Source organism: Propithecus coquereli, unplaced genomic scaffold (genome assembly GCF_000956105.1).
Source record: "Propithecus coquereli isolate 6110/MARCELLA unplaced genomic scaffold, Pcoq_1.0 Scaffold605, whole genome shotgun sequence".
NCBI lineage: Eukaryota > Metazoa > Chordata > Mammalia > Primates > Indriidae > Propithecus > Propithecus coquereli.
Genome location: NW_012152008.1, coordinates 23,928 through 41,153, shown reverse-complemented (window position 1 = coordinate 41,153; position 17,226 = coordinate 23,928). Strand labels below are relative to the sequence as shown.

Below are 17,226 nucleotides of genomic sequence, written 5' to 3'. Positions count from 1 at the left end.
GCCCGGCCCTCTGCCTGCAGGGCTCTCCTCTGCTCTCCCTCCACCAGGGCTGGGGGCAGGGAGCGCCGCCAAGCAGAAGCCCCGACGCCCGCGCGGAGGGCTGCCCCTGGGCAGGGCCTGGACGGAGGACGAGGAAGGCCCTACCGCAGGTGCGTTGGGCGCCGGGCACGGCACGGCGGACACGGGCCGCTACGGGCGGCGCCTCAGCCCTTCGGAGGAGCCTCGGGGCGGTGGTCCAGACCCGTGGCCTCGGCCGGGACGGCGCGCCTCCTTCGCTCGGGCTTCAGCCCTTCCCGGCGGGCTGGTGGGCGGCTCGCGTGGGGGCGCGGGATCGGAGGGGACCCCTTCCGGGAGGAGCGGCTGCCCCGGAGTCCCGACCGCAGCCCGTGCACGACCCTCAGGAGCGTGTCCGCGTTGCCGCCGCGCTGCCAGGTAGCCCGGAGGGACGCAGGCAGAAGGAGGGGGCGCGGGGCCGGCGGAGGAGGGTGGAGCCGCCGGCGCGCCCCCTCCCTCGAGCCGGCGGGCGGCGCGGCGCGGCGGGCTCGGCGCGGCGGCAGAGGAGGCGGCGGGCGCACCGGGAGAGCGGTCGCCGCGCCGCTGCGCTCCGGCCCCAGGCCCCGGCTCGGGCCCTACCCGCTCTGTCCCCGCGCGGCCCCGGCGCGCACCTGCGGGGTAAGTGTCCGCCGAGTCCGCAGCCGCCACGGCCACCATCGCGGCCACCTTCGCCACCGCCGCGGCCGCCGCGCAGAGCCTCCTGGCTTTGTTTGCGTCCTAGCGGCTGCGGCTCCCGGGCTCGGCTCTCGGGCTCTGCGGACTGCGCGGCGCGGCGCCAGGGCTCGGGTGCGCCCGGCCAGCTCGCGCACCGCCGGGGTGAAACTTCGCCCAAGTTTGGGTTCCAGGGAGAACCTGTTGAAGCCGGGAATGGCCCGGGACGGGGACGGGGACGGAACCGGTCTCGGAATCTCCGTCAGGGCCGTCGTATCTTCCCGACTCTGGGCCGACGGCGCGCGCCGCTGGGGAAGGGGCTGGTGGGCATTCGGGCTGCGGAGCAGAAGGAGCCAGGGATGGGGCTAGGAGTGGTCCCGCGGACTTCCGCGAGGACAAACTTTGGTTCTTTGGCCGCTTTGTTGAGCATCTCCGTCCAGTGCGGACAGCGGGAAGCACTTCACAGTCCGCATAGACGCGCTCCTGACCACACCTCCTTTCTCCAGCCTCGCTTTCCCCCTCCCCCACCCGGCCTCGGCTGTGGCAGGTCGCAGACAAGAAAGGCAAAGGGAAGAGAGACAGCCTTTCGGTGAAGGCCTACTACGTGCCAGGCCCGGTCGCCGGCGCCTCCTGTTTTTATATCGGGCCTCCCGACCCTGCGGCCGGCACGTGTGTGCAGGGAATTGGGGGGCAGGAAAGGACTCCACTGTGCATGCCGGGACGAGGTGGCCGCGCTGAGCTTTCCCCTTCCCTCATTCGCGGAGTGGGGAGGCCTGGGCCCGCTGTTGGGGGCTCTGCGCCTAGCCCCAGGGCCCCGTCGGGCTGCGGCGCCTCTCTGAGCCTGCCTCTGTCCTTCCCGCAGCTGCGGCCCGGGGGCCATGCGGAGACCGGCGAGGAGGCCGGCGGCCGGGCGCATCCTGTAGCGGCGGTGGCCAAGGGGCGCCATGGAGGCCCCGTATTCGATGACAGCGCACTACGACGAGTTCCAGGAGGTCAAGTACGTGAGCCGGTGCGGCGCGGGGGGCGCGCGCGGAGCGTCGCTGCCTCCCGGCTTCCCGTTGAGCGCGGGGCGCAGCGCCTCCGGGTCCCGGGCTGGGCTGCCACGCTGGAACCGGCGCGAGGTGTGCCTGCTGTCGGGGCTGGTGTTCGCCGCCGGCCTCTGTGCCATCCTGGCGGCCATGCTAGCGCTCAAGTACCTGGGCCCGGGCGCGGCGGGCGGCGGCGGCGCCTGTCCCGAGGGCTGCCCGGAGCGCAAGGCCTTCGCGCGCGCCGCGCGCTTCCTGTCCTCCAACCTGGACGCCAGCATCGACCCGTGCCAGGATTTCTACTCTTTCGCGTGCGGCGGCTGGCTGCGGCGCCACGCCATCCCCGACGACAAGCTCACCTATGGCACCATCGCGGCCATCGGCGAGCAGAACGAGGAGCGGCTGCGGCGCCTGCTGACGCGGCCCGGGGGTGGCCCGGGCGGCTCGGCCCAGCGCAAGGTGCGCGCCTTCTTCCGTTCGTGCCTCGACATGCGGGAGATTGAGCGGCTCGGTCCGGGGCCCATGCTGGAGGTCATCGAGGACTGCGGGGGCTGGGACCTGGGCGGGGCGCTGGAGCACCCAGGGGCTGCAGCGCGCTGGGACCTCAACCGGCTGCTGTACAAGGCGCAGGGTGTGTACAGCGCGGCCGCACTCTTCTCGCTCACGGTCAGCCTGGACGACAGGAATTCCTCGCGCTATGTCATCCGCGTGAGTGCGTCTCCCCAGGTACCCTGCATGCAGCCGCGGACTCTTGCCCAGCCTGCAGGGTCCGCTTGCCCCAGACGCTGGTGCAGACGGGGAGGGGAGAAGAAAGGAGGGGAGCACGCAGGGGCAGAACGCGGGAGGAGGGCGCGAGTAATTTCCCTTGGGTAATTGCAGTGTTTAGCGGAGCCGCGGCAGCAGCAATTTCCCAGGCCTCAGGCAGGCGGTGAGGGCAGGAGGGATGTCCTGAGGGGCTGGGGCTACAGCCCTGTGGGGCTGGGGATGCCAGGGGTCCCAATTCTCAGCGCCAGGCCCCGCCAGTTCCCCGCACAGGTGGGGAAAGTGTGGGCTTACAGGGGGAAGGACTGGGGGCTGGGCTCTGCCGTGGTGCCCCCAGGCTGGGACTGGCAGCCATCAGGGCTTTGTCCAGCTTGTCTGGGTGGAGCAAGGGGCTGGTGTCTGTGTGCTCCTGGGGCTTTTGACAGTGGATGTCTAGCACGTCCTGTGTTTGAGCATTTGGGGGGATTCAGTCTGTCTGGGGAGCTGGCATGTTTATCCCTGATCCCTGTCTCCCTCCCCAGATTGACCAGGATGGGCTCACCCTGCCAGAGAGGACCTTGTACCTAGCTCAGGACGAGGAAAGTGAGAAGGTGCTGGGCCATGGGATGGGGTTGCACAGAAGGCCTGGGGCCCTGGGAGGGGTAGACCCGGGCCGGCCTGTCCCCCACCCTGGAGGAGCCCCCTCTCCTGATGCAGGTCCTGGCAGCATACAGGGTGTTCATGGAGCGTGTGCTCAGCCTCCTGGGTGCTGATGCAGTGGAGCAGAAGGCCCGGGAGATCCTGCAGCTGGAGCAGCAGCTGGCCAACGTGAGCAGGCGGGGCCTGGGGGTGCTGTGGGCAGGGGGAGGGGACCATAGGGCAGGGCAGGGTCCATTCTGCTCTCCATCTCCAGATCACCGTGTCAGAGTATGACGACCTCCGGCGAGACGTCAGCTCCATGTACAACAAGGTGACACTGGGGCAGCTGCAGAAGATCACCCCCCATGTGAGTGTGGCCCAGTCTTGGCTGGCAGAGTGAGGGCGATGCTGATTCTGGGACCACTGGGTCATCCCTCCCCAGAGAGGGGCAAGGCTTTTTCTGCCACAGGCTCCCGTGTCCCCTTGTTGCCTCTCCCTGACCCCCTTGCCAGCCTCACTGTCCCTGCCCTTGGCCCCACAGCTGCGATGGAAGTGGCTGTTGGACCAGATCTTCCAGGAGGACTTCTCAGAGGACGAGGAGGTGGTGCTGTTGGCCACAGACTACATGCAGCAGGTGTCCCAGCTCATTCGCTCCACACCCCGCAGGTATGGCTGCAGATCAGCCACCCTGCCCGCTGCCCCATGTCCTGCCCCTGCGCCCTGGACCTGTCGGCTGGGTGAGCTTTGAGTTTCCAGCTCCACCTCTGTCCAGCTGCCGCACTGGGGAGGCAGGTAGCGCCGCCGAGATAGGAGTCCAGAGCCCTAGGTTCACGTCCTGACTCTCCCACCTGCTCTGTGGCACCCTGGGCAGGGCCGTGAGCTTCTGGAGCTGCAGTTTCCTCACCTGGGGATAGCTAAAAAGGGAAAGTGTGGCCACAACTCTGTCCCAGGGCTTCCCTGGGGAGAGCCTCCTGGTCTCAGCCCACCTTGGGGAGGAACCGAGGCCTCTCTAGGCCAGCTCTGAGGTGGGTCACCCCCAAGTGCCCAGTTTCCCTCCCCATAGCATGTGAGCAGACGGTGCTGACCCATCAGCATCAGGGACTGTTGTCAGTAGCAAGAGTGTCCTGCTGTGTGACTGAGGCTCGGGACACTCCCAGGGTCAGCCTCTACACCCCTGGAATGATCTCTGCCCCTTCTTTGTGGGAGCTGTGTGGGTGCTGGGTCCCGCCCCAGCTGGGGGGCCTAGGGTGGGGTGGGAGGTGCCCTTGGGTGGCCCTATGCATGTCTGGACACCCACCTGCTTCACATGGCCCCCAGGATCCTGCACAACTACCTGGTGTGGCGCGTGGTGGTGGTCCTGAGTGAGCACCTGTCACCACCATTCCGTGAGGCGCTGCACGAGCTGGCACGTGAGATGGAGGGTAGCGACAAGCCACAGGAGCTGGCCCGGGTCTGCCTGGGCCAGGCCAACCGCCACTTTGGCATGGCACTTGGTGCCCTCTTTGTACATGAGCACTTCTCAGCTGCCAGCAAAGCCAAGGTGGGCAGTCTTGGGTTTAGGTGGGGGTGCAGGTGCCAAACTAAGTGTGGAGCCCTTCTGTGGCCTTGGTCCAAGTGTGGGGAGTCCCTACATCCCCCCTGCAGTCAGTGCAGTTGACCTGGCTTAGGGCTCAGTCCTCTCATCAGGCCTCCTCCTCCAGGAAGCCTACCTGACCTGTCAGCCGCAGGTGGCCCTCCATGCCAAGCTTCTCGGCCAAGCTCAGGCGGCCTGGCCTGAGCGATGTCCGTGGTCATTGCTGCAGCAGTTGCCCCTTCCAGACAGGGAGCTTGTTGTCGAGGGTGCAGGTCCCGGATCCCCACCTCCAAGGTCTCCCCTTGGTGCTCAGCACCAAGCCCTGAGCTTAGAAGTGGTGGGGAACGACAGGGGTACCCCTCATGCTAGGAGCTGGGGGCCCAGACTGAAAGCCTGCTCGGTCAACCCTTGCTCCCTGCCCCCTGACCCGAAGGTGCAGCAGCTGGTGGAAGACATCAAGTACATCTTGGGCCAGCGCCTGGAGGAGCTGGACTGGATGGACGCTGAGACCAAGGCGGCTGCTCGGGCCAAGGTGAGCTGGGCCCTCATCCCATCTGTTGGTTCCATGCACATTTATTGAGTGCCTACTGTTTGCCAATGAAAGAGAACAAAAGCGCTGGGTGCAGCAGCTCATGCCTGTTGTCCCAGTAACTCAGGAGGCTGAGGTGGGAGGATCCCTTGAGCCCAAGAGTTCAAGGCTGCAGTGAGCTATGATCGTGCCACTGCACTCCAGCCTGGCTGAGAGAGTGAGACCCTGTCGCAAGAAACAAAAACACAAGGGACAAAGATATATTTGTGGAGGAGACATTACCCAGCCAGCCTCCTCCACCTTGACGCCCACAGCCAGGCTGCCCTGGCACTACCCTCCTTGGTAGTGGTGGGGGGCTGTCCTCCGAGGCCCCTGGCCACTCTCACCCAGCCCCTGGCCCACAGCTCCAGTACATGATGGTGATGGTCGGCTACCCGGACTTCCTGCTCAGACCTGAGGCGGTGGACAAGGAGTATGAGGTGGGCCCTGTCCCCGCTGGCCCAGCCTGACCCTCAGCTGATGGCGCCCACCGGGGCAGGCAGCCTGCATGGCCCAGCTGTGGCCCTGCTGTGGCCCTGCTGTGTTGAGCCCCGCCCTGGCCTGGCGCTGACTGCCGTCCCCCATGCAGTTTGAGGTCCATGAGAAGACCTACTTCAAGAACATCTTGAACAGTATCCGCTTCAGCATCCAGCTCTCAGTCAAGAAGATTCGGCAGGAGGTGGACAAGTCCACGTGGGTGCCTGGCCCAGAGCTGGGGCCAGAGGAGGGTCATGGGGAGGGGGCTCCTGTCTGAGGGCAGGGGCTGGGGGGCAAACTGCCTCATACTCTGTGGGTATGGGGGTGCAGGGGCCTGCCCAGGACATGGGGTTGTGGCCCAGCCCAGGGTGGCCCTGATGTATTTGGCCACCATGGGGGCGGCTTTCAAGGAGGAGGCTAGGAAGGGAGGGTGGTGGGGGAGGCAGTGTGCCCCCAGCTGAGCCCAGCCTTCCTCCCCAGGTGGCTGCTGCCCCCACAGGCGCTCAATGCCTACTATCTACCCAACAAGAACCAGATGGGTAAGGGGGCGTGTCCCCGCAGGGGTGGGGCCTGAACGCGGGTGAGTCTCCCACTGACCATGCCTTCCTTGCAGTATTCCCTGCTGGCATCTTGCAGCCCACCCTGTACGACCCTGACTTCCCACAGTGAGTACAGACCTTGCCCCGGAAGCCGCCATGCGGACGTGTCTGCTAGGTGCGTGAGTGTGCGGCGCAGCTCCGATGGCCCAGAACCTGGCTCAGTCCCGTGGTCACACTTCATCCTTGCTTACTTAGAAAAATGTATAGGTTTTCTTTTTTTTTTTTTTTAACTTCCTGGGTTCTTCCTTCCTCGTTTGAGGCTTGGTTAGGTGTTTCAAAAATGGAGTAACTGTAGTGATGGGGTAGGATGCCAGACCCTGTGTGGGTGCCTCAGTTTCCCTCCTGTCTCCCGCAACCCTGTTGCACTCCCCTGCCAGTTCTGTTAGATGTTATTTCCTGCAAGGCAGCGGGACAGGCACTGTTGGTCTCTCTCACATAGCTCAGGAGGAAGCTGGGGCATGAGTGCCCCAGGACCACACAGATGCCTCCGTGGCCTCCCTGTGCCACCTCCTGGCCTGGCTGGGGGCCTTTCAGGCCTCGGTCACAGCGTGGGGCTCTCGGAGAGCTGTGAAGGCTGGGGCCTGACGCTGCTACTGTGGCCCAGGTCTCTGAACTACGGGGGCATTGGCACCATCATTGGGCACGAGCTGACCCACGGCTACGACGACTGGGGTGAGGCTTGGGTCCTGAGAGGGTGGCTGGGGGAGGGGAGGATGCGCAGTGGATGGGGGGGGTGGGGGAGGGGAGGGTTTCTGGGGGGAGGGTCAGCCTCAGCCTGCTCGCCGCCCATAGGGGGTCAGTATGACCGCACCGGGAACCTGCTGCACTGGTGGACGGAGGCCTCCTACAGCCGCTTCCTGCGCAAGGCCGAGTGCATCGTCCACCTCTACGACAACTTCACTGTCTACAACCAGCGGGTGAGACCCCCCGCGCCGGCCCCTGTGCCCCTAGCTGGCACAGACGAGGAGCATGAGGCACTCCCACGTGCACATGCCTGAGTCCAAAGCCCAAGCCCGCGTCCCTGCACACACTCGGTTCCTGTGCACACTCACATGGACACGTGACAAGTTCACAGGGACTCACAGGCACACGGGGTAGGGGTGGGAGGAAGGTAGTTGGAGCCCCACTCAAACCCTCTGGGCGAGGGCAGGAGAGGGTGGGCAGGAGTTAGGGGCTGGGGCCCAGGACACGCCGCACACGCCGCTGGAGGGAGGCCAGCCAGGCCCCAGGCAGCCCCTGACCTGCTCCCTGCCCACAGGTGAACGGGAAGCACACGCTTGGCGAGAACATCGCAGACATGGGCGGCCTCAAGCTTGCCTACTATGTGAGCCGCCCTGCCTGGCCCTCGACCCTGCGGGAGAGGGTTGGGGAGCTGATAAAGGCTCCAGATGAGACAGAGCCGCCCCTCCCTGCCTGTCCTGCTGAGCTCCGGCCAGTGGGGGCAGGGCCTGCGCGGGTACACGGTCCACAGGAAGAGGAAGGACTCACAGGCCCCATCTTCACAGGGAGAGCAGAGAGGGCTGCCTGGAGGGGGTGGCACCTGCCTGGGGTCAGGGACTCCACACGGTGTGTGGTGTGCAGAGCTGGGCTGGCATCTGGGGAGGGACTGACCGGGTGGAGGGTGGAGAGGGGCAGTGCCCAGGGCAGGGTGGGCACGGAGCTCCACGCTGTCTGCGCCCCCAGGCCTACCAGAAGTGGGTGCGGGAGCATGGCCCAGAGCACCCGCTGCACCGGCTCAAGTACACGCACAACCAGCTCTTCTTCATTGCCTTTGCCCAGGTGGGCCAGGTTGGGGCTGGACTGGGCTGGGGGGTGGGGACACAGCATCCAGGCTTGGTCCCAGCCCTGCCTGAGCCAGGCCTCTCATGGCTAGACCCACGGGTCCAGCCCGTCTCCCGTCACCTGTACCCTCAGAGGTGGGCCCTGTGATTCTGGTGGGGGCCGTAAGGCCTAGCGTGCCTGGTGGGGGCACAGTAGATGCTTGGCCTCATCTCCCCGTCTCCTCCCTTCCATCCCCTCCCGGGCCCAGAACTGGTGCATCAAGCGGCGGTCACAGTCCATCTACCTGCAGGTGCTGACCGACAAGCACGCGCCTGAACACTACAGGTGTGCCCCGCCCACTGGGCCTCGTCCCCCTCGTGTAGTGGGGGGGGTGGGAAGGGATAGAGTCAGCCCTGGCAGCTTGGTGGCTGTGGCTCCTGGCCCCACATTGCATGGGTCTCTCCCCCACCCCAGGGTGCTGGGCAGCGTGTCCCAGTTTGAGGAGTTTGGCCGGGCCTTCCACTGTCCCAAGGACTCTCCCATGAACCCTGTCCACAAGTGCTCTGTGTGGTGAGCCCGCCGCCTGCGCACACGTCCCCGTCACCCCGCACGCATCGCCTCCTGCTGGCTGCCGGGGCAGGCATGTACCCGGTGCCAGCCTCTCTGGGCACCACCTGCCTCCCCAGTCCCTCCAGGACCTGACCCCTTGCTGGCCCTCACTTCATGAGGGGCCTGGAGCAGGGGTGGGCTTGGGCTCTGGGGAGGTGGGGGCCGATGCTGGGGTCACCAGCCTGGGCTCTAGGGGGCCAGACCCCCTGCTGGGCTGCACTGTACAGGCCCCACCTTTGCTGTATTCTTGCTGCTAAGTCTGGTCAATAAATCGCTGTACTGTTGCCTCGGCCTCTTCAAGGGCTCCCAGGGCAGGTGGAGCTGGAGAGGACCCTTTGCGGGAGGGCTCAGCCTACCACAGCTAGGACGCTGGAGGGCACCTCCTGGTCGCCCTGTCTCAGTCCCCTCTGTCCCACCTCTCTGGACTCATCTGTCTTTTCCACCAACCTCCGATTCCCCCCTGGCCCAGCCTCCTCTCCCCAGAGCTTTCCCTGGGGTTCACCCCGAGTTCAGCCTTGCGGTTCGGTGACCCACATTCCAGGGTTATGTTGGGACTTATGTTCCCTGAACGTCTGAAGCAGGAGAAGCTGCTGCCATGTCTTAGGCAGGCCCTTGGCACCGGCTTCCCCTCTGGAAAGGGAAGGGGGATTGTGGCCCATGGTTACATGGAGGTCGAGGCTGGCCCACGTGGCGCCTCAGCTTCCCCTCCAGCCTGGAGGTGGGACTCCCGGCATGGCCAAGGGTGGACGGGAGCAGGGACTGCTTCGTGGGCTGGACATGGCTGCCCGGCCAGCCCCACCCAATCATGGAGGGCGGCAGGGGAGGGAGGATTCTCATGTTGGGTGGCCCCTCTGGGGCATCCCCAGCATCTGCATTGATGGGGGACAAGCGGGTGCCTGCCCTTCCTCCCAGATCTGTTTTTCTTACTTCAGGGGCAGCCTAGAGGGGTTGACCCCTCCTTGGCACTGCCCTCTGCGGCCTGTCCCTGTCTCCCACATAGCAGTGGTGAATCTGTTGCCAGCCTAGCTCCTGTCCTTATGCTCAGAGAACATCTGACCTTGTCCTGCCCCTGGACTTCAGTGACGTTTAAAAAGTCCCTGTGATCTGAGCCTGGGGTACCCCAACAACACGTGGCCCTGAGGAGGAAGCTGGAACTGAGGGGGACACCATGGGAGTGGTCAGGGTAGGAAGCGGGGGTGGATGGCACCGGGTTCCGAGGTACCAGGGAGACTGCAGAGCGCACAGTGCTCGGTCCTGGGCGTGGAGCCCGGCTCAGGTGCTTGTCAAGGGCTTCTTTGTGGCACGCTCCTTGGAGGACCCTGGACCCCATGGAGGTGCCATGTATCTGGACCTGTCCTCCTGGGCTGGGCACATGTGTACCCATGCTCCTTCGGGCAGCTGGGACAGAGGGGGAGTCCTCTCCCTTGCTTGACCTACTGCCCTTTGGGGGGTGCCTGGGACCCTCCTGCCCCTGTGGCCTGGGGTCCTGCTGGAATCAGGATCCTCAGGCCCAGCCCCTCTTGCTCCCACCATGGGCTCCCCCGGGCCCCCAGCTCCACCTGAGACCAATCCTCCTGTCTCCCTGCCAGCTTAGGGAGGGCCTTGGGGCCAGGAGGCCTGTGGGGTGAGCCTTCAGCAGAACTGATAGGGTCACTTCTGTGCTGCTCAGAAAATGCACTGAAGCCCGGACACTCCTGGGGCCAAGCCCCTCCCCCCCTTGCCCTGCTGAGGACCGCAGTGGTGACCAGTTGGAGAGTGGCCTGGGAGAGGACACAATGTTCCCAGTCTCAAGGCTGGCCCAGAGCAGGTGTCCTGATGCCCAGTGGCAGTGTGTCACCAGGCCCTAGGGGCCTCCTCACTGCAATCCAATGGGGTGGACAGAGCCACGGACGTCCCTTTAACAGATGGAGCCTCGTGAACTCCATCTGCTTGTGTCAGGGTGTGCATGTCTAGGGTTCCCAGTCCTGTGGAGCTCGGGTGTCCGTGCTGTACTCGGCGTCAGCAGGTTCTGTTAGGAAACGACATACGTGGCATGGACCACGGCCCTCTCGTTGTCTGCCAGGCCCTGAACTAGGAGGCACCCTGGGGCTTTGCTAACTGATTCTCCTGGCGTGGAGGAGTGTGAATGAGCTCAGGACAGCCGCCCACCTGGCCTCAGTTTCCCTCGTGTTCAGCGAGGGGCATCAGCTCAGCTGTGAAGGGCCTTCCCAGGTAATTCCAGAAGTGGCCGAGGGCCGTGTTGTTGTAGGGTTGGCTCAGTCTGTCTCCACGGGCGGACTCACCCCTCAGTGGGCTCCTCTGAGCTCAGCTCACTGGGCGACGGAACGCAATCTCAGCTCGGCTCTCAGAGCGGGGAAACGAAGGAGCTGCGATGGTTTCCACCTGTGCCTAAGCTGCCACCTGCGTGCTCACGTGCAGCGGGCTTCTGCTGCACCTTGGCAGCTCAGGTGGCTGGCTGGGCCTCTGCACCACCCAGGTTCTGTCATCCACAGCTTTGTGACCAGGGCTTGAGCCCAAGGTTACCGTGGGGTGACTCTGGCAAGAGCCTTACCCTCTCTGGGTCCCAGGAGTGTTACCAGCAGATGAGGTGTGAGGGGTATGCCCAGTGCTGGCTTGCAGCCAGCTGTGATGATGGATTGATGTGCATGTCCCTTCTCCCTCCCCGGGACTACACAGCTGCCACCTCAGTAGTGTCCCGACTGGGAGACACGGAGACCGTCTGTGTGAGCCCAACTCAGAGTCCTTGGGGCCAGGAATGGTGGGGGAGCCCCTCAGCTCCCCCAGGGGGAGCCCTGTGGGTGCCACCACTGCACAGATGTGGGAAGAGTCTGAAGCCAGCCTCCCTTCCTAGGGTCAAAGAGGGGACATTGGTGAATGTGGGGGCTGGGCCCAGCTCTAGCTTGGTGGCTCTGGGATTTCTGGGGCACCCAGGAAGGGACACAGGGCGACTGGTGCCACTGAGCAGCACTGAGCCCCAGGCTATTCTAACCAGCGCCGTGGGGCCCAGATTTAAGTTTCTGCCACCTCCGTGGTTGCTTCTGTAATGACCAGATGTCCAACACCCTGGTGGCCCCAGCCTGCGAGGGGCCTTAGATGCAGTATTTCTAGGTGGCTAGAGACCTCATTCCAAATATGTTGGAAGCCCAGAGTCCTCCATATGCAAATGCTTCTGGGGGTGGGTTTTCAGGGGGCTTGGGTTTCTCCTCATGGCCCCCTGGGTGTGGGGGTCTTTTCCCACCCCCATTCCCCGCCGTGCCCAGCAGCACCCTGATTCCTGCCCTCCCCAGGGTGCCACTCCCACAAAACTGGGTGGAGTCACAGGCTTTGGTGAAAGTTTGGGTGCTGGAGGGGGCATGGCCCATCAGCCACTGAGACCTGCTGTTTCTTTCTCTCCTCCCTCACCTTTCTGGGCTTCTTCCCACTATCCCAGGCTGGCGTGAGGAGCCCACTTGCCCTGGATTTATTATAAGGGGTAATGCCCCTCCTCGCTGCCTGCTCCAGGCTTCTGTAGGGGCTGAGCACTGTCTGCCCCCAGGCAGGACGGGGTAGGGCAGGGTTCAAGAGTCCAGCTTTCCGTCCCCCATGCCCTCATCTGTACCTTTGAGGCTGCAGAGGATTTATTTACAGATATGAATTTCACTGTCTCCCACCCCTTAGGAAACAGAAGGGACTACGATCCCTTTTTGTTTAAATTAGCATCTTCCCCTTCCTACTCCTCTCGCAAGGGGCCACAGGACACTTCCATCACCTCCCCCAGCCTACAGGGGGAGGGGGTGAAGGGGCTTCTTGGGAAACTGAGACCCTTTAGGCTTTGGAATCAGCAGCCAACCCTCCCCGGTGAGGGTCACCACACAGCAATTGATCCACAAGAGATGGTCCTTGGGGATATTTCATGTAGAAGAATACAGGCCACCAGTCGTGCTATTTATAGTTCCTTCATATGCTTATAGAAGTTTCGGGACAATGAGAAACTTGGCCCGTCTGCCCCAAGGAAGTCCTTGCTCTATAAGCTCACTCATCATTGCATTTTGGAGTCGATGGATTTGGATGGCACATAACTGACCGAGACCCTGGCAGCTGTGTACTTCATCCTCCTCTGGGGACGGCAGCTCTTCTCTGCAGCATCCAACGGGCGGTCACTCGGCCTTGCCTGGAAAACCTCTGGGGCGGGGACTCCCACTTCCCAGGGCCCCTTCTCCTTGGGGAAAACTCTAGTTGTGTCCTGGCCTGACCTTGCCTGCAGAATCGTTACAATGAGCGGGAATCCACACCCTGGTGTCCTAGTGGGGTCCCTGCCCCTGTGACCCCTCTTCACGTGGTCTAAGCGGGTGAGCCACGGGCTCATCCTCCAGACCAAACGCCCACTGTGTCCTGGCTGCTGTTCACGTGGCCTGGGCTGTGGCTCTTCCCAGGTCTCTCCCGGGCCTCCTCCCACCTGCCCGGGTCGGGCGTTCTCAGCCCTTGCTCGTGTGCAGCCACCTTTGAGGGGCCGTCCCACGTGTTCCGCTGGCCATGACCCCCTCTCCCCCCACTATGGATTGTGGCTCGTTTTACCCTGTGTCACCGGCTCAGATCAGCCGTCTGCCTGACAGCTGGTGTATTCTGAGGCAGCAGGAATAAACTGACCCTGAGCAACACGGCTGAACAGGAAGCTCTTGACGCTCCTCCCACCCACAGACGCACCCAATAAACATCTATTCACAGATGGATTCCCTCTGAGAGAAAGTCAGAGGCCAGTTGAGAGACTCCTGCCCGCTGGGCGACTGCGAAACATTGCATAGGACAGGCAGGAAAATGGAGGCGCTCTCTGTCAGGTCCCATCCTCCAGGAGCGGTGCGGAGAGGGGGCTTAAAAACCATAGCCCCGGCCAGGCGCGGTGGCTCACACCTGTAATCCCAGCACTTTGGGAGGCTGGGGTGGGAGGATCACTTGACCCCAGGAGTTTGAGACCAGCCTGGGCAATAGCAAGACCCCAGCTCTATGAAAAAGATTAAAAATTAGGCTAGGTGGTTCATGCCGGTAGTCCCAGGTACTTGAGAGGCTGAGGTGGGAGGATCATCTGAGCTCAGGAGTTCCACCCTGGGTGACAGAGCAAGACCCTGTCTCTCTAAAAAAAAAAAACACAAAAAACAAAGAAACCTCACCACTTTCCCCCCAAAACACAGCCCCTGTTTCTCCCTGGAAAGGGTTTATGCCATGCATCGAGTACCCCACTTCTGCAGCTACCTCCCGAAGGACTCCATTCTAAAACTCTTAGCTTTATGAACAGAAGGGACCAGGCATGCCTGAGCGCCCCTGAATCACAGAACAAAGAAGTGGTTTTGAACAGGTGCAAACACTTCCAGGGCTACGCCCCCTTGGAGCAATGCAGAAAAGGGGCAGCGACATGCAGCTTCCGTGTTCTCCCTAAAAGGGGCTTATGGCACACACTTCCTGTGGCTACTTGACAGCCCCGCTTGTAATGAACTCACATAGGGGAGCTAACTGGGAAAACAATTAAGAGCCCTTCAACAGCTGGCGCCAGAGCTTGGCACTTCGTGAGCCTTCCCTCCGGCTCACCCCAGTGATAAATCCAGGCCTACCCATTCTTCCTGGAAGGAGTTTGGCCATGCGCCAAGTGCCAGAACTTGTATAGCTCCCACCTAAGGGACTGTCTCTTTAATGATCTAGCTCTGGGCATCAATGGGGCGTTGCACTCCTGAGTGGCCCTAGACAAGAGAAAACAAAGGTAGATGTACCATGGGCCCAATTCCAGCAGCTACTATCGCTCCAGGACCAGAGAGCGCAGGCTGAATGTGAGCACAGGCAATTGCCACAGGTCCTCTTCCCAGCTTTATGCAGAGAGAATGGGAGACAAATGCCCACCAGGTTCTCCATGAAGATAGAAGGAGCTGGAACATATATCCAACACCCTGACCTTTCCAGCTATATCTAGATAGTCTGGCTCCTATCTTACTGGTCTCAGGGTAGTGACATGATGTGGCACATCTTAAGTTCTGGGGAGCCACCAAAAACAGACATAGTCTGGAGAAACACAAAGATTTGAGAGATACCTTAAAATCTTTAGCTAGATGGATTGGTGAGATTCTTCTCCTACATGAGGCCAGTCTGACATGACTGGGAGCAGTAGTTATCCCACCTAATTCAAAGAAACTAACACAGAGAGTCAAGGAAAATGAAGAAATGGAGAAATATATTGCAAATAAAAAAAATAAGATCAATCTCCAGAAACCAATCCAAGGGAAGTGGAGATATGTGATTTATCCAACAGGGAATTCAAAGTAATGGTCATAGAGTTGCTCACCAAGGTCAGGAAAGCAATACAAGAACAAACTGAGAATTTCAACAGAGAGATAGAAAGTATAAAAAAGTACCAAACAGAAATCATAGAGCTAACGAATACTATCAGTGAACTGAACAAGGGGGATCAACAGCAGACTAAATCAAGCAGAAGAAAAGATCAGTGAACTAGAAGACAGGTCACTGGAAATCACCCAATCTAAGGAGTAAAAAGAAAAAAGAATGAAAAGGAGTGAAAATAGCTTAAGAGACTTATGGGACACCATTGAGCAGAACAACTTATGCATTATTGGCATGCCAGAAGGAGAAAAGAGAAAGAAGGGAATAGAAAACACATTCAAAGGACTGGGTGTGGTGGCTCATGCCTGTAATTTGGTAGGCTGAGATGTGAGGATCACTTGAGGCCAGTTTGAGACCAGCCTGGGCAAGACAGTGAGATCCCCATCCCCACCGAAAAAAAAAAAAAAAATTAAAAAGCGAGCCACTCATGGTGGCACACACTGGTAGTCCTAGCTATTCAGGAGGCTAAGGTAGGAGGATCACTTAAACCCAGAAGTTTGAGGTTACAGTGAGCTGTGATCACACCACTACACTCTAGCCTGGGTGACAAAGCGAGAACTTGTCTCTATGAAAAAAAGAAAAGAAAAAAGACCAATTGCAGTGGCTTATGCTTGTAATCTCAGGACTTTGGGGAGGCTGAGATTGGAGGATTGCTTGAAGCCAGGATTTCAAGACCCTGTCTAAAAAAAAAAAAAAGAAAGAAAAGAAAGAAAGATGAAAAAGAGAGAAGAAAGAAAGAAAAGAAGAAAGAAAGAAAAAAATAGAAAGAAAGAAAATACATTCAAAGAAATAATGGCAGAAAACTTGGCAAGCCTGGGGAAGGAAATAGAAAGCTGGATCTAGGAACCTCAAAGGACACCAAATAAGATGAATCCAAAGAGACCCAAACCAAGACTATTGTAATCAAATTGTCATAAGTTAAAAAGAGACATTGAAAGCAGCAAGGGAAAAGCAAATCATCATGTATAAGGCAACTCTCATAGGATTATCACCAAATTTCTCAGCAGAAACCTTGCAGGCCAGAAGGGAATAGGATTATATTTTCGAAATCCTGAAAGAAAAATAAAATCAGTCAAAAATATTATACCCAGCAATCCTGTCTTTCAAAAATGAAGGGGTGATAAAGACATTCTTAGACAAACAAAAGCCAAGAGAGTTTATCACCCCTAGACCTGCTCTATAAGAAATACTAGGAGTTTTTCAAGCTGAAGAAAGAGGATGCTAATTAGTAACATGAAAACATATGAAAGTATAAATCTCACTGGTAAAAGGAAGCACCTTGTCAAATCCAAAACATTCTAAATTGTAATGGTAGTGGGTAAATCATGTATTTCTCTAGTATAAAGGTTAAAAGGCAAAACTATTAAAATCAACTGGAGCTATAATAATTTGTTAAAGGATATACACTATAAAAATGTCAAGTGTGACATCAAAAACAAAATGTGGGAGGCTGGGCCTGGTGGCTCACACCTGTAATCCTAACACTCTGGGAAGCCGAGGCGAGAGGATCACTTGAGCTTAGGAGTTTGAGACCAGCCTGAGCGAGAGAGAGGCCCCGTCTCTACTAAAAATAGAAAAATTAGCCAGGTGTGGTGGTGCACACCTGTAGTCCCAGCTACTCATGAGGTTGAGGCAGGAGGATCCCTTGAACCCAGGGGTTTGAGGTTGCTGTGAGCTAGGCTGACGCCACAGCTGCAGCACTCTAGCCCAGGCGACAGAGTGAAACTCTGTCTCAAAAAAAAAAAAAAAGACATTAAGAAGACAATCTAATTTACAATAGCATTAAAAAAAAACCCTTATGAGTAAATTTAACCTAAGAAGTGAAAGATCTGTACACTGAAAACTATAAAACATTGAAGACATTGAAGATGGCACACATAAGGGAAAAGATATCCTGTGTTTATGGACTGGAAGAATTAATATTGCTAAAATGTCCACACTACTCAAAGTGATCTACAAATCCAAAGCAATCCCTATAAGAATTCCAATGTCATTCTTCACAGAAATAGAAAAAGCAATCCTAAAATTTGTATGGAACCACAAAAGACCCTGAATAGCCAAAGCAAATCTTAACCAAAAAGAACAAAGCTGGGCCGGGCGCGGTGGCTCACGCCTGTAATCCTAGCACTCTGGGAGGCCGAGGCGGGTGGATTGTTTGAGCTCAGGAGT

The 17,226-nt window shown here is 59.5% G+C and overlaps 1 protein-coding gene across 2 annotated transcripts; it reads left to right on the top strand.

Moving 5' to 3' along the window:
* Positions 1 to 530: 530 nt before the first annotated feature.
* Positions 531 to 8,981, top strand: ECEL1 (endothelin converting enzyme-like 1). Of its 2 annotated transcripts, none has more exons than XM_012659331.1 (18): positions 531 to 672; positions 1,568 to 2,438; positions 3,014 to 3,082; positions 3,189 to 3,299; positions 3,385 to 3,477; positions 3,652 to 3,776; positions 4,428 to 4,650; positions 5,117 to 5,215; positions 5,617 to 5,691; positions 5,841 to 5,938; positions 6,209 to 6,267; positions 6,342 to 6,393; positions 6,932 to 6,999; positions 7,120 to 7,244; positions 7,586 to 7,651; positions 8,011 to 8,106; positions 8,357 to 8,433; positions 8,563 to 8,981. In XM_012659331.1, the coding sequence occupies exons 2-18, from the start codon at positions 1,650 to 1,652 to the stop codon at positions 8,660 to 8,662; spliced, it is 2,325 nt and encodes a 774-aa protein (XP_012514785.1). In that variant the 5' UTR covers positions 531 to 672; positions 1,568 to 1,649; the 3' UTR covers positions 8,663 to 8,981. The 2 variants fall into 2 exon arrangements, with proteins under 2 accessions (XP_012514785.1, XP_012514784.1); XM_012659330.1 differs by having other exon boundaries at positions 5,841 to 5,944.
* The last annotated feature ends 8,245 nt before the right edge of the window (positions 8,982 to 17,226 follow it).